General features: G+C 42.0%; 1 protein-coding gene across 1 annotated transcript in view; it reads left to right on the top strand.

The window, feature by feature from the left end:
- Window positions 1-1,105: 1,105 nt before the first annotated feature.
- Window positions 1,106-14,608, top strand: part of LOC130609971 (ovostatin-like) — a 28,074-nt gene continuing 14,571 nt past the window's right edge. The window contains exons 1-17 of the mRNA XM_057429473.1: window positions 1,106-1,209; window positions 2,859-3,042; window positions 3,717-3,873; window positions 4,468-4,520; window positions 5,002-5,022; window positions 5,754-5,922; window positions 6,972-7,056; window positions 7,762-7,879; window positions 8,542-8,662; window positions 8,881-8,990; window positions 10,035-10,193; window positions 10,957-11,184; window positions 11,392-11,449; window positions 12,052-12,197; window positions 12,593-12,742; window positions 13,381-13,551; window positions 14,115-14,235. Coding sequence (XP_057285456.1) covers window positions 1,145-1,209; window positions 2,859-3,042; window positions 3,717-3,873; window positions 4,468-4,520; window positions 5,002-5,022; window positions 5,754-5,922; window positions 6,972-7,056; window positions 7,762-7,879; window positions 8,542-8,662; window positions 8,881-8,990; window positions 10,035-10,193; window positions 10,957-11,184; window positions 11,392-11,449; window positions 12,052-12,197; window positions 12,593-12,742; window positions 13,381-13,551; window positions 14,115-14,235 — 2,116 coding nt within the window. The 5' untranslated portion in view covers window positions 1,106-1,144. The remainder of the gene's footprint in view (window positions 1,210-2,858; window positions 3,043-3,716; window positions 3,874-4,467; window positions 4,521-5,001; window positions 5,023-5,753; window positions 5,923-6,971; window positions 7,057-7,761; window positions 7,880-8,541; window positions 8,663-8,880; window positions 8,991-10,034; window positions 10,194-10,956; window positions 11,185-11,391; window positions 11,450-12,051; window positions 12,198-12,592; window positions 12,743-13,380; window positions 13,552-14,114; window positions 14,236-14,608) is intronic.

The raw sequence follows: 14,608 nt of genomic DNA, 5'->3' as shown, positions 1-14,608 counted from the left end.
GTTACTTCCCCTAGGTTGCCTATTTAGGGATTGGCTTCCTTATTTTGAAGGGTTTTGGTGGTTTTGTTGTTGTGTTGTTTTGTTTTGTCTTCTTTTCTTATATATGCATGAATGCAGCCCCCACTACTATAGGTTATTTAATCTTCTGTGTTCAGGCTGTATTACCAAGAGTGTAGCCAACATGTCAAGGAATCCATTTCTGATTTGTTCAGCAGTTGTAAGACTACAGATGAAATTCTGTGTCCAGATTTCATTCTCCATCCTTCAAGATACTCAAAACGTGACTGGACAAGCTTTGAAGCTAGCCCTGCTTGAAAGGAGAGATAGGACCAAATAATGCCAGGAGGTCCCTTTCTATCTGAGTTATTTTATGATTCTATATCTTCATGATTCTGAAACTTCTCCTCAGATTTACTAAATACTCACAGACAGGGTTGCAAGTTGCTTGACGGGGAAAGCAAGCATGCAGGGGAAAAGCAAGACTGTCAGATAAGTGAACAAATGAAGAAATGCTGTTAGATTCCTTCCCCTAGAGATATGCTCATCCTGACCACTGGCAAAAATGTTATTAACTAGCCAACAGCATTCCTTGCTGAATGTTACTATGTGCAGTAAGAAATTCGGATTATGATCAGGAATTTCCTTCTGTGCAATACTGAATGAAGCTATAGTCTGATGCTGTATGATAACTGCCCAGGCCTCTATGCAGGCATACATTAGCAGTGTGTTATGATTCCTTCTGTTTTGTGAGATGTATCTACAGGAGATCTTCACAGAACAAGGAAATACTGAAACAGTGGCAAATACTAACAACAGGTTAAAACATTAAGGAACAGCCAATGACAATGATAATCAGAGAGGTAGGCTTCAATAAAGCATTCAGATGAGCAGGAACCGGTTTGTCTTGCAATGCCTCACAGAACTATGTGAAATATGAGACCTTTCCTAAGCTGTTGTTACAGAGTTCAAGGGGTGTGAGAACAGACGGCAGAGAGGAAGATGAATCTATGCAAATTTTATGTAGATATCTTTTGTTAGAATATGACTGAACCATGGAGGAGGAGCACCATCTCAGACCAGTTTAAAAGCCAGAAGATGGGCTGTCCACTTGAGATCTCTCTCTCTTCTTTCTTCACGGACAAAGATGTGGTCAAGGCTGCTTCTGAGCATTCTGTCCTTGAACTGGATTGCCACGGTGTCTTCTGAACTGTAAGAGATCATACATTCTTTTTTTTTATGACAGTATATTTTAATGTATTTCCCACTAGTTTATTTCTTCTAGGACACTGCTATATAATGAACTGGATGTTTGAGACCTTGGTTCTGAAATGTGTCTGAAGTGGTAGTAGATGGCATTGAAGGATGATTTGGAATGATGCTCTCCATCATAAAACTCTTAAATCTGATTTGAATGACAGAAACCTAGAACTGGAATAGTTGCAGTCTTAAGTGAATGGGTAAAGTGGAGAGGAGGTTCAGGACTAGACTGTAAGTGATACTAATGATCAGGATTGATATGCATCAGAAGTACAGAGAGAGCAAGTTGTATGAGAAGGTGCTACAGGCCAGATAATGGCTGGTATTAGGGACTATGCTGACTGGCAATCCTAATATTAGTATTAATGTAAGAATGAGTATGAAGTATTAGTATTACACCTGCTGTGCTTATGCAGCACTGTCAATGTCCATGGCTCTATACAAACAGTTTTCAGCCACAATATTCAAAAATAGGTCAACATTAGAGCTTAAATCCATTTCTCAAAAGTTTTAAAGGAAAACACTGAAAGTCAGAGGGGTTTAGGTTTCTCAGATACACTGTTCATTTCAGTCATTTTACTTTCGGTATTTGAATATAGTGCAGTCTGAACTGGGCAAGTCAAAGTAACAATAAAGGCAATATACGCAAGCAAAGCTGTGGGAGGAAAAAAAAAAGAAAAGAAAGGATTCGATTGCTAAGAAAAGATTGTGTGATTCATGTTGTGTTGCTGCACAGCCAACCCATCAATTCTGTCATACATTATTTGAAATGACTAGTTTGGGCAGCAGAGAACCAGCAGCCAGCAACAGAACCTTTATCAAATCTGACAAATCTAAAGGAATGTTTTTCAGAGGAAGAATCTGAGGAAGGAAGGCTGCCCTAATTACAGAGAGCAGTATAAGTAAAAAAGCCCAGTAGAAGAAAGAAGCAAAGGAAGCAATGCAGGGAGAGTCATGGTGACAGAATGCAGCATATAGGTTAGATTGAGCTTTCTCTGAAATGTTCTGCAGAATGGAAAAGCAAGATGATTTCTTGGTGCATTATGCTCATTGACTTATCAGATGTCAGTTGTTATTTGGAAGGAAAGATGTCTAGAGAAAAAGAAAAAAAATTGTTGCAACCATTAGCTAGTATTTTTGTTATTGATTTCAAGAAGAAGCTAAGCATTACTCCTCCTTATGGGAGGTTCCAGAGGTTTAAGTATACATATAGGTCATGGGAGGATAAATGCAGGTGTTGTCAGATGCTTGTCAGGTGTTTAGACACTTTAAGTGATTGGAGTTGTGTGAATACCTGGAATGGAAAGCTGCAGTATCATGCTGGGTAAGAGACCGCATATAATGATGCCCGTCCTTCAGCTCAGAAAGAACTATGAGGGACAAAATATTATCACCTGTACTTTCTTAGCATATTATTCAAAACTTGTTGAAAGTAACAGAATTCCTTCCAATTACTTGGAATTGGAGTTACTTCCAATCCAAGCAAGATTTGGATTGCGTCTTTGTTCACACATATGGCATTTCTGTGGCATTTGCCCCTCCTGTTTGCTCTGACTTTCCTCCATGACTGAAATTTCTGATCTGGTTTTGCTTTCTTACAGTCAGTATGTACTACTGGTCCCAACAGTAGTGCGGAGCGACTCTCCGCAGACCGCTTGTGTGCAGTTCCACAACCTCAGTGAGCCTCTGTCTCTGAGCATTGTCCTGGAATATGGCAGTATGCGGAATACTCTTTTTGAGAAATCAGTGACAGAGAATGATTTCTTCCAGTGCTGCGAGTTCAAGGTATTTTCTCTTTTGAAACTACTGAAAAGAGTGTAGAAGCTGGAAACACTTCTGAGTGCAACTCTCCTTGTCAGTGTGGGCAGAAGATGAAGAGTGTGGGCAGGGAATAGGATGAAAAAATATAAGTGCCTGGAAAGGCTGACAATATAGCCAAGAAAGACATATGCGTTCTAGGGGGAAGCTGGAGAAAGACTTTCCATCTCCATTCACAGAGAGACTAGGAAAAAGCTTGTGGTTGCTATCACAGGTCCATTCACCCTATGAGACTGTCAGAATTGCCAAGCTGGAGATCTCAGCTAGGACATGTTCATTCTGTTTCCTGTGGCTCTGCAAGATCTGTACAGATATGACAAGCAAGTTCCAAGGTTGGGTCTTCCAGAATGTAGCAGGAGAAAACATTTCAGAACTGAGATACATGGTTGGGGCAACCTGCATATTGGCATGAGAGGAAATGCATAGTACAGGTCACAGCTTAATTGGTGACAGATCATGGGACTTCCACAACAGAAATTTCCAGCGACTACCTCACTTTCAAAGATTGATCTTCTCATGACTTTGCATAAGCTATTTATGATTCACTTGACAGTCAGTACCTTACTCAAGAACCCTGAGCAACAGGGGACCTCAATATATGTAATTTACCAGTTTTCCTCATGTTTTTTTTTTCCCTCCAGGTTCCTCCTGCTGCTTCTGACCCCCTAGCATTCATTTCCTTCACTGCCAAAGGCACCACAGTCAATTTAGCTGAGAGAAGATCGGTGGCGATTCAGAATGTGGATAATACTGTCTTCATCCAGACGGACAAACCTATCTACAAACCAGGGCAAAAAGGTAGTTGAGGAGTTTGAGTCAGCTAGTGAACTGCGAAACTGGTTGCAAGGGTGGGTCTAGAATGACAAAGACTTCCTTTTGTGGAATAAAAGCCCATGGACTGCAACAGCGATGATCCATCCCTCAGATATTGTATAGTTGTCATCTGAGTTTGGACTCATCAAAAGTCAGTGAAAACTAGAACCAATTCACAAAATCACAACAAATGAGTAGACTTCATGTGCTTTTACTGAGTTCATTACATTTACAGGATCTTGAGTTCTGCCAGGTTTACTGAGGTCAGTCACATAAAAAGTGTCCTTCAAAATACAGAAAATAATATGTTAAGCTTGGAATTAATAAGTGTGATATAAAAATAAAGGAAGCATGTAATTTCCTGTCAATAGATCTTGCCACTTAATTGCTAATCTAATTCAGAGTGCTGATTCCATCATGATATTTAAATGATAGTACTAGCTAAGATAATCAAATCTCTTCTGGTTCTCTAGGGACTCTTTAGTTTGCCTAAGAGCCTGAGCAAACTTTGTTTCAGTTGTATGTTGAAAGTAACTTAACACTGCTAAAGAATCCTTTTTTGTCCTGTATCTTTTTCAGTGATGTTTCGTGTGGTCAGTTTGGACACTCAGTTCAGACCTGTTCAGGAGACAGTAAGTATGAGTGATGGTCAAGATTTTTCAAGCACCCTCTTGAGATAGCTGTTCACTAAGACTCTCAATTAGAAGTTGAATAAAAAGGGTCTGGGAAAGGCTTCCTGATGTTTCTGGAGAAATACTATGATTCCTTCACTTCACACTCCATCCTTTCCCTGCCTTTATAGAGGGCAAAGGGTCTGAAAGCACTCCTGGAAATCTCTCACAGCACTCAGATTTTGTAGTCACTTTGCCTGTCCCACGTATGTAGAAAAAGACTGGATGTTTTTGTAGGAAAGAGAAATTCACAAACAGGTTATCCTCTTTAAGTTATCTCTGTAAATAAAGACATGACTTGAAATTATTTCCTTGGCCCAGTGTTCTGTAGCCAGAGAAAACAGTTCACAGCCTTCTTTATGTTCTAATATTTCTCAAGCTCCACAGCTAATTTCTTGGTGTTCTGATTTTTATTTTTTTTCTCCCTTTTTTCCTCCTCCAGTATCCCCGGATCACTGTTCAGGTAAGAGATGCACTGTGTTGCTTTGGAAGGACTGTGCTTCATTATTCCCCATAGTGTCAGTAGCTGAAGGAGACTCATCCAGAGCATACCATCAAAAGCCAATGAACTTGAGATTGAACAGTGACAGTATTTGTTATCAAACACTAGAGGAGAAGAAATCAGTACAAATGGAGATGTTAGTTGGAGATGGCATGCTGATGTTGCTGGGTTTTTCATTAGAATTCAAATAAGTTTAGTGTAGTATTCCTTTGGCAGGACTAAAGGTGTAGTACTCCCATGGCAGGGAGGTTGGAACTAGATGATCTTTAGGTCCTTTCCAACCCTAACTATTCTATGATTCTATGACTACAGGAAATGGTCTGGTGAAATAGTGTCATTCTCATACAAGTTACAATAGTAACTCCCTGAAATGTCATGTTCTGCTGAGGAACAGGCTAGCAGTGAACCAGTCTTCTACCACATTTCACATTGCACTTTCTAAAGGAGGCCCTCGTAATATTCCTGTTTTACAGGAGTTGAGGCAGGAAGACTTACGCTAGGGATGCTTCAGATAAGCAACCTGACTCCCAACCAAGTACTATTCCTAGATGATCTGAGATCATCTTGCAGTGTACCTAGTTTCCAGCCAGGGAAATTCAGAGCACATCATGCACTTAGGCAATGTGCTAGGATACAAAACTGGAAAGAAGGCAAGAAAACAAGAAAAAGGGTACATCTCTTCCACTCTCCAGGATCCAGAACGAAACAAGATCATCCAGTGGTTGGAGGTCTCATCTAAGCATGGAATTGTCCAGCTCTCCTTTCCACTAATTCCAGAGCCTATTCTGGGATCCTATCACATCACTGTGGAGAAAAAGTCAGGTGAAAAAGAGGACCAGTTCTTCACGGTGGAAGAATATGGTAAGCAAAGGCTGTAAACTGCCCTGCACCAGTGGTGAGGCTTGCTCTGCATAACTCAGGTAGGAGCTGCTTGTGAAAAGTTTAAGTGCTTTGAATTCTCGGCTTGACACAAAATCACTGTGTGACTTTGGGATCCACATCCTATGACTCAGGACTTACACTCCCCATCTGAAAGGAGTAGTCAGGCCTGCCTGTTTTTTGTTGGGGTCATCACCATGTGAAAAGCAGTAGGCTAAGATATGCAGAGAAATCTGAAGATGTTATCTGTCAAGCAGATATGTCATGACAGGTACTGGGTTGTTACTCATGGGGCTGGATAGTCAGTGAAAATGCAAGACGGAAAATAGTGGGTATTTGAGGTGCCAAAGCTCACTTAATGATCTGCTTACTCTCTGGAATAGCCCGTATGAAAAAAGTTCCTAGATTTGTTTTGATCTTACAAGTTTTCTCATCTTATACTGGCAGGTTTTCCTTAGTAGTTCCCAGAGTAGGCTTGGACAACTCCCAGTTGTTTGCGTTTTTTTGTAGGAGCAGTAAAGCACCTTTCCTGTTTACCCTTTAGAGCTCTTTCATGTCTTCCAGTCCCCTGTGTACAGGTTTGTGATAATAAGGCCTTTTCCAGCTATGTAGTCATTATTGCTGGTGACCCAGGACAGAAGATAAGCTGGAAAAAGAGAGTGACAGTGACCTATTTGATTTTACTATTTCACTTAATCTGTTTCCTTTTTATTCAATGGGGTTTGATTGCATAACTTCTCTTCTTCAGGGCTTAACTGGATTAAGATATCAGCATTACTTCCACCTTTCTTTTGAATAAAATGTAAAGCCAGTTAGTGACTTCTCACAATTCTTACTGTGCCTGCAATTATTATTACTATGATTATTATCCTACAGCCAGCTCCTAGGTAGACTTTTCTTTGAACTTTTTCCTCTCCCTTCTTGATGAAAATGCCTTTGCCAACTGATTCAGGTTTTTTCCTGTCTTCCACACATTACACCTGCCTCTGGCATATAACTACTGATCAGTCATATTCACATTGCATTTCCAGTGCTGCCAAAATTTGAAGTGACAACCAGTGTGCCAAAGAGGATTTCTTTCTTTGATGAAGAAATTAGGTTCAATGTTTGTGCTTCGTAAGTATCAGAGCTGAGAACAACACATCTGTGCACAGGAAATGTGGCATAGAGGATGGTGTGCATGCTGGGAAGCAGGGCCCCTGCTGCTGCTGATTCCATGTACGGGTTATGGCAGTTCCTTTAGCTGTGACTTTCATGACATGAAATATAAGTCTCTTCCCACTACACAGCAAAATTAGAACTCAGGGAGTTTATGTGTGTCTGGTAGTTTAAAGATAGCAAGCAGTACATACTTGCTAGCTGTTGTTTTTTATTATTACGGAAAAAGAGAGAAATAGTACCAGGGTGTGTCATTAACATTGATGGCTGTGATACAGCCAAAGGGCAGGGTGGCATGAGCTAAATGGGAGAATAAGGATCTTTCTGCAATATGTCCTACTTTGCATAAGGCACTAACAAGAAAAAGCAAGCAGCAGGGAATGAATATCTCAACCTGAATACAGCACCGCTTTCCAGCTTCAGACCTTGAAGAATGACTACAGCAAAACAATGGTAAAACAGGCTTTTTTAACAAGATGGCCAGAAACAGCCTAAAAGTACTCAAAGGGAATTCTGCTAGTGCTAACTGGTCCTAATTCCCGCCTGCTCTTCTGTCTTGCTATGGGCACTCCTGAGGGGTTTAGAGTCTGCATTACTCTGCAATCTTTGCAGATTTCATGCTAAGTCCACATGATTGGATTCTTATGTCTTTTCCTCTCCTAGGTACACTTACAACCAACCAGTGCAAGGGAATGCCCGAATCAATGTGTGTCAGCAGCACTTTTATAGTCCACGATGTGAGCAAAACCAGAAAGAAACCTGTGAAGCAGTCACTGGACTGGTATGATTCAGGGCAAGGCTTTTCTTCCCAGTCAGCTTTACTACCCAACATGTAGCAGAGTATTTGGTGGCTTCATTCATTTCCTGGGGAACACCAAAGAGACAATCTCAGAGGCATGCTTTTTCTCACTGTCTCACAGGCAGTGCTGAAAGACCATGAAAGTAGTTTTTACTGATGACATTATTAGGAGACTTTGATTCTTCCCTCAGAAGAGTCACTAGAGGAGATGGAAGCTTATGGAAATCTAAATCTGTGGTAATTTCTAAAACACTGGAGCTGTGTTCTTACCAAATCTAACCAGCAGACCTATACTGGGAGTCTCTGAGGACACTTAATGCTAAACTAATGATTAATTTCTGCACTAGATCAAAATGCTCTGATCAGAATCCAGGCATCATGCAAGATGGGTTTAAGAAGGAGCATGAGCATAAGAAAGGACTAGGGGGAATGAGGAGAGAGGCTTGCAGGTGCAAAGGTAAATGGTATTGAAACAGTGTAGGAAGGGAGCCAGTGTAATGTAGGAAGGGAGCAAGTAGAAAGGAAGACCTGAAGAAGATTTGAGCAGAGACAATGAGGCTCTTCAGAGACCCACTAATACACAGTCAGAAGTAATTTTCCAAACCTTGATAAAAATGGGGTTTCCCTTTGTGTTCTGTTTCCAGCTGGGGAAGGACGGCTGCCTCAACACTGTAATCTCCATCAAAACATTCCAGCTCTACCGCAGCTATGCCAGGATGTATACCAGCCTCAATGTAGAAAGCATTGTCACTGAAAATGGGACAGGTAATACCAAGTGAAGGTTGTGAGTAGCTGATTAAAGCTAACAGGTGGTACTTTCTGAGAGGAATCTCCTGGATCCTGATCTGTGCAGCAAACAATCACCATTTTCTGCATAGCTCTCCCTCCAGAGCATCACTGCTCCATATAGCTTTTCAAAGAAAACAGTTTTCGGGCCAGTCTGATTTCTGTTTCCTCCCCTTTATACTGTCTGTGTCTCACAGGTATCCAGATGAAAAGCAATGATTATGTTGCAGTCAACCAAGAAAACGACAGAGTGATGTTTAAGAATATGGATTTCTATTACAAGAGGGGAATTCCTTACTATGGTGAGGTGAGTGCCTGGAAGAACACATTTAAACCAAAACTCCCCGAGGTCCAGCATGATGGTCCCTGTGTTGCCCTATTTATGGATATCTCTTGACTCTATGCTGACAACTTGGCATGATAATGCTGCATAACAGTGACTGCTGCATAATTCTCCTGCTACATTAGATGCTCCTAGAGAAAATAAGAACATGGTATCATACCTAGACTGTTAGGGTCTCTCTTCTGCCATACTTAGAGAGTGCCTAAAAGGTGGGTAGGTGAAAGGTCAGATGAGCCTTTAACTTTGTCTGCAAGAAACTACTTCAGCAACAGCTATGCCTAAACTGAAGGTAGAATTTTCCCTGTGTTGTATCACACAGTCCCAGGGATGCTTACTTAAAGCAGCAAAGTAAAAGGTGTTGAAGCGTATTCCGACTTCTTAGCAGCCTGCACATGCAGGAAAATCCCAGGCACAGAAAGGAGGAGGAGCTGTACAGCATCATCCTGATATGAGGTTGAGACAAAGGATATTAACAAGTGCCTAGGAACTGCGAGGTGCTCCTGAGCTCCACAGGTTACCTGTGGCCGTGAAGTCATCTAATTGCTTTAGGTTTGTTAATCAGTGCTCTCCAGAGAGTATGAACTCTGGAGTCCCTCTGTTTCTCTTTGCTCAGAAAGAGTGAGGATGATAAGAGTTCCATCCACTCAATGGTCTTTATCTTACGTGAAGGCCCACAGAACTAATGGTCAGAGAAGAGAAGGAGTATTTATCATTAAAAGAATTTGTTATATGAGATCATGTATGTATACAGTTCCTTCTCCCACTGTTACATATAGTTTGTCCTTGCACTGACGGCAATTGCCTGCCTTTGCCTGTCGCAGAACTCCTGTTTCTTCAAAGTATTGAAGGAGCATTTGCCTCTTACATACATATGATTCTTGATTTCTTCTCCCTGCAGTTGTCCTCAGTGCTTAAGTGAGTGTCCTTTGGTAAGCGGAGCTTTTCTCATTGTTTTTTTTTGTTTTGGTTTGTTTTTTTCTGAATCCCTTGGGTATTCTTTATGTTCAGATCACTGTGACAGATGTGGATGGCAAACCTATTGCTGGTAGGACTGTGCTGCTGGAGCTCAATGAAGAATATCTAGCCAACTATACCACCAACAAGAACGGCACTGCTGCTTTTTCCATCGACACATCCAACTTCTTTGATCCCAGTTTAAAGCTGAGAGTAAGTACATACAGGTTTCAGTCTAATTCCTGCAAAAAAAAAAACTTCATTGGAGAAAGGATTTAGAAGCAACCTGGAAAGTGCTGGCAGGATTCTTTCAGATGAAGAAAATAGTCAGTCAGTCTACCAACACCTGAAACTAATATGAGAAAATACCAATGCCTGAGAACTGGCAGATTGCACCCTAGTGATGTTTGGGCTGCAGTGATTTTCAGCAGCCCATTGTTTTTCCTTTGCTCAGAAACAATTTGTGCAGCCCTCTTCCTTCTCTGCGCACTAGAGGACCTTCATCACAGACTGTCCTGTCTTCCCCACCCAGCCTGGATGCAGACTCTTTCCCTGCTGCTGCCTGCTTCCCTGCATTTCTGCTGGCAGAGAGAGGCTCATGCTTGTTGCTACCACATGGTCCTCTCATGTTATCATGCCTTTTTTCTGGTGTGATGGGAACAGCCAAGAAAAAGAGCAGTGCTATTCTAACAATAAGTCCGAGCAGTTTATATGACCTGTCCCAAGCCTGCAAGAATCTGAAAAAAACTCCCTGCTGCAATGTGCATAAAGATACATAAAGATGTCCAGAAGGTCCCCTGTTCTGGGCTGGTGAGGCACAATTTTTTCACACCAGCTCTTGCTTTTGGCTTAAATGGCCCCAAAAATCAGCTTCCCAACAGAATATTTTAGCAGGAAGATACTTTAGCCTCTAACCTACCTCCTGTTTTTTTATTTCTCATTTTGTTGATTGTTCATATATGATTCCTCTGCATAGGTCAGGCAGGCACTAGATGACTGTGCAGGCTTCTTCAACTGGAGGAACGATAACGAGCCCCAGGCCTTATTCTTTGTCCGGCGTTTCTACTCGCGGACAAACAGCTTTGTGAAAATTGAGCCAGTGAAGGAGAAGCTCAGCTGTGGCCAACAGCAAATGATCAATGTTCAATATGTCCTGAACAAAGAGAGCTACAGGAATGCTGGGCACACAAACTTCTACTATGTGGTAAGTGCTACCATGACTCCCATCTCTCTTCTTGCTCTGCTGAACACTATAAAAGGCAGAAATCTCCTGACCAAACAATGGTTACAGATCACAGCTTGATTTGATGGCCTTTGAAGCCTCTCAGAACGCTACTCAAAATCAGTGATTTCATGGGGAAAGGGTGAAGGTGCTTTTGATCCTGTCTCATGAGTTTTTTTCTATGCCCAGGTGATGACAAAAGGAAAAATTGTTCTCAGTGGCCAGAAGCAAGTGAACATCACTGGTGGTAAGTTCTAGAGTGCGTTACTTCAGAGCACCTTTCTGAGCCCTAGAGCATTAGTAAGTTTTGTAAGAAGGGATGAAAGCAAAGAACTGCATCTAAATCAGGTATTAGCTCTTAAACTTCATCACCTCTCACCACTGACTGTATTGTTTGCTTTTGCTGCAGCATCTAGCCAGTCTCCTGTATCATGATCAAATTTATCTTGCTAGTTGAAAGATAAAAGCCTTTGTTGTGACCAAACAGAAAGAATATAACCTATTTTTTTTTTTTAATTTCTTGACGAGGAATATTTGCAGGTTCACCTAGGACATTCTAGGTTTGAGATCCTAAGGCAATCATGCACAGATTTTCTTGTCAGATTTCTGCTCAGCTCAGACCCCTCTCTGCAAAGCACTCTACTTCCATTACTTTCCAGTTTGTTTTTATTGTTTTGCTAAGGGCACCTGTTTCTCAGCCACTGCAAGATGAATCTTCCAATATCCAACTTTCCTATTATTTAAAGGTGCTGGTAGGTCTTGAATAAATATATGGCCCTTCCACCAAAGCTGAGTTTTTCTAATCCCCTTTGTTGGCTTCTCATCCCCTGTTCCATGTTCCTTCCACAGCTCCCAGAGGTACATTCTCCATCACACTGACTGTCACCGAGAAGCTTGCCCCCAGTGCCAGACTGTTGCTCTACACAGTGCATCCTCATGGGGAGATAGTGGCTGACAGCACTTGGATACAGAGTGATGTATGCTTCAAAAACAAGGTAAAAGTCTTTGCTTTCTTATGAAGGGCTCTATCAAATGACTCTTTAATATGAGAAGAGTAAGGGAATGACTTCATCAAGAGCCCTGCACTCGGGATGGCCTTTAGGAATGGAAAAGGTACAGATGTGCCTGGGAACATGAAGAGCTGTCCCTGGAATTGGCATGTATTCTCAGACTCGGGAAAAAAGTCCTGAGTGGAGTGAGGAGAGGGAGGTGACTGGGATTCCAGAGGTGGTGAATTTTCACAGAACAGGGGTTCAGAAGGGCCATCTAGCGGCAGGAGCTTTGCCCCACAGAGAACAGTGTGAGCGGGGTGAAAAGCGAGATTTAGGGCTATATGCCAAGCTGATTCTCCTAATTTCTATGTGATCGCATTGGATTTATTCATTTCCAGCTCCAGCTCGAGTTCTCTGAGAAGCAGGGTCTCCCCGGCTCTAAAGTCGGTCTCCACCTTAAAGCTGCTGCCAACTCCTACTGTGCCCTGCGAGCTGTAGACCAGAGCGTCCTTCTTCTTCAGCCTGCGCGAGAGTTATCTGCCGAGAGAGTAAGCCACATCCCAAGTCCTGTGTTCTTTTGACCTAGGGACATCCACAACGACGTTTTAATTCCCGACCGTTGTGTCTTTGCTGCTGTCTGTATTTTCACTTTTCCCTTGCAAACAGGCATCTCAGTGATTAAAAAAAAACTGTCTATGGCAGTTGTATACCTCAAAGACAGAAATTCATAGTGGAACATTTACTTTTGGAAAGCATGGCCATGTAAGACATATCTCAAGAGTATGTCTAATGTAAGTCCTTGAAAGCGTAGTTGCATAGTTTCTCCATGGGGAGTGATTATGTCAAAATTCCATTTTATGACTCAAATAGGCCTTGGGCCCAGAACAAAAGCTGTAGATGTCAGCTAGTTGGACTCCTGCTTCCTGTCTGCAAAACTCGGGGACATAACTCTGTGCGTTTTGCTCGAGTTTACCCCACAAAGCAGTTGCCCCTCAGAGGGAGGGTGGTACAGTCCTTCTTATGTATCACCAGCCAAATTGTTTATTCATTTCCAGTTAGGCAACACTAGGCAAAGCCACCATATTGTGCAGGATTGTGCAGGAGCCATCATAAGCTTCGCATATATGTGCTTTTGCACCTGCCTGGGACCTTCCTTGTGTTTATACTATTTGTTCTAACCTGCCAGGTGTACTACCAGCTTCGTATGAGTGATTTACATGGCTATTACTACAATGGGCTCAACCTGGAAGATGACAAGCCAAAGGCGTGTACCCCAATCAAACCCACCTTTTTTGATGGCTTGTACTATGAACCTGTGAATGTCAGTCGTGATGGTGATGCCTACAGGATTTTCAGGGTATGTGCTTTGCGTGGCTTTTTAAGTGGGAGGTATTCCAGAAGAATTCATGCATATTAGCATTCAACTTTCTCAGGTGGTGTTATAACTACTAAGAGAAAGCATCTGATGCCTGGAACTGCCTAAAGTTTCCAAACTCCCAGTTTCTGCCTTCATATCCCTCCCTCTTCAGGAAGCCTGAAAATCAGTACTAGATAGATTCACTGGGATCCTGCCTATGCTTCAGTATGTATTTCCTAAGCACGACCATGGCCTTGGCTCATGATCTCAGGCATTCCTAGTAAATATCTGAGTTTGTGATGTAGGCCACTTGGTTCCTGTTACGCTTGCCTCCACTTTCCACTGGCCCTATAGGCTAAGATCTGACATAAGCCTCATCATTACTGATCTTCACAGAGAGCCAGGTGTCACTGCTCAATAAGAAAGACACAGAGAGTGTAGAGAGAGTTGTGACGTTCAGGTTTGCAAGGGTGGGATGTGAGGAGGGAGGAGAGAGATGAGGTATGATAACCCAGATAGGATGCACTGCTGGCTAGTGACATAACCAATTCCTTCACATGCAGGATATGGGCCTGAAGGTTTTCACCAACTCTGTGCTACGGAAGCCAGTTCTGTGCAATGAAGACAAATCAGATATGGAAGATTATCCTGTCTATTTTGACCATGCCGGTGGTTATGGTTCAGGTAAAAGAAGGTTCATACTACATGTCCAGTCCCAGTCTTCCTGCTCTTCAAAACTGTTGCCTTTATAAGATAGCAACCAGCATGTTGAGGGGGTTTGTTTTGGTTTTTTTTTTTTTAATTAGTCTGTGTCCCAGTTTGTTTCTAGAAATCTCTTTCTGACAGCTGTTGCAGTAGAGTCAATTCTCTGTTACTTAGGAACTCCGAGGTACCTCCGTGCTAAATGACTTTTTGAACATTACAAGCGAGTCCATGGCAAAACTGGAAAGCAAATCTTGGTTCCTAATATCAGATCTGTAGTTTAACTGTATGGGAAAATGTAGTTTTCCAATGGACTGGATATTCAGTTTTAACTACTGAACAGGGTAAAAATGAT

Source organism: Pezoporus wallicus, unplaced genomic scaffold (genome assembly GCF_028554395.1).
Source record: "Pezoporus wallicus isolate ANWC-B61680 ecotype Strahan unplaced genomic scaffold, APGP_CSIRO_Pwel_v1 scaffold_3294, whole genome shotgun sequence".
In the NCBI taxonomy this organism is placed as follows: Eukaryota; Metazoa; Chordata; class Aves; order Psittaciformes; family Psittacidae; genus Pezoporus; species Pezoporus wallicus.
The sequence above is the reverse complement of the archived record's forward strand: the minus strand, read 5'-3'. Positions and strand labels throughout refer to the sequence as shown.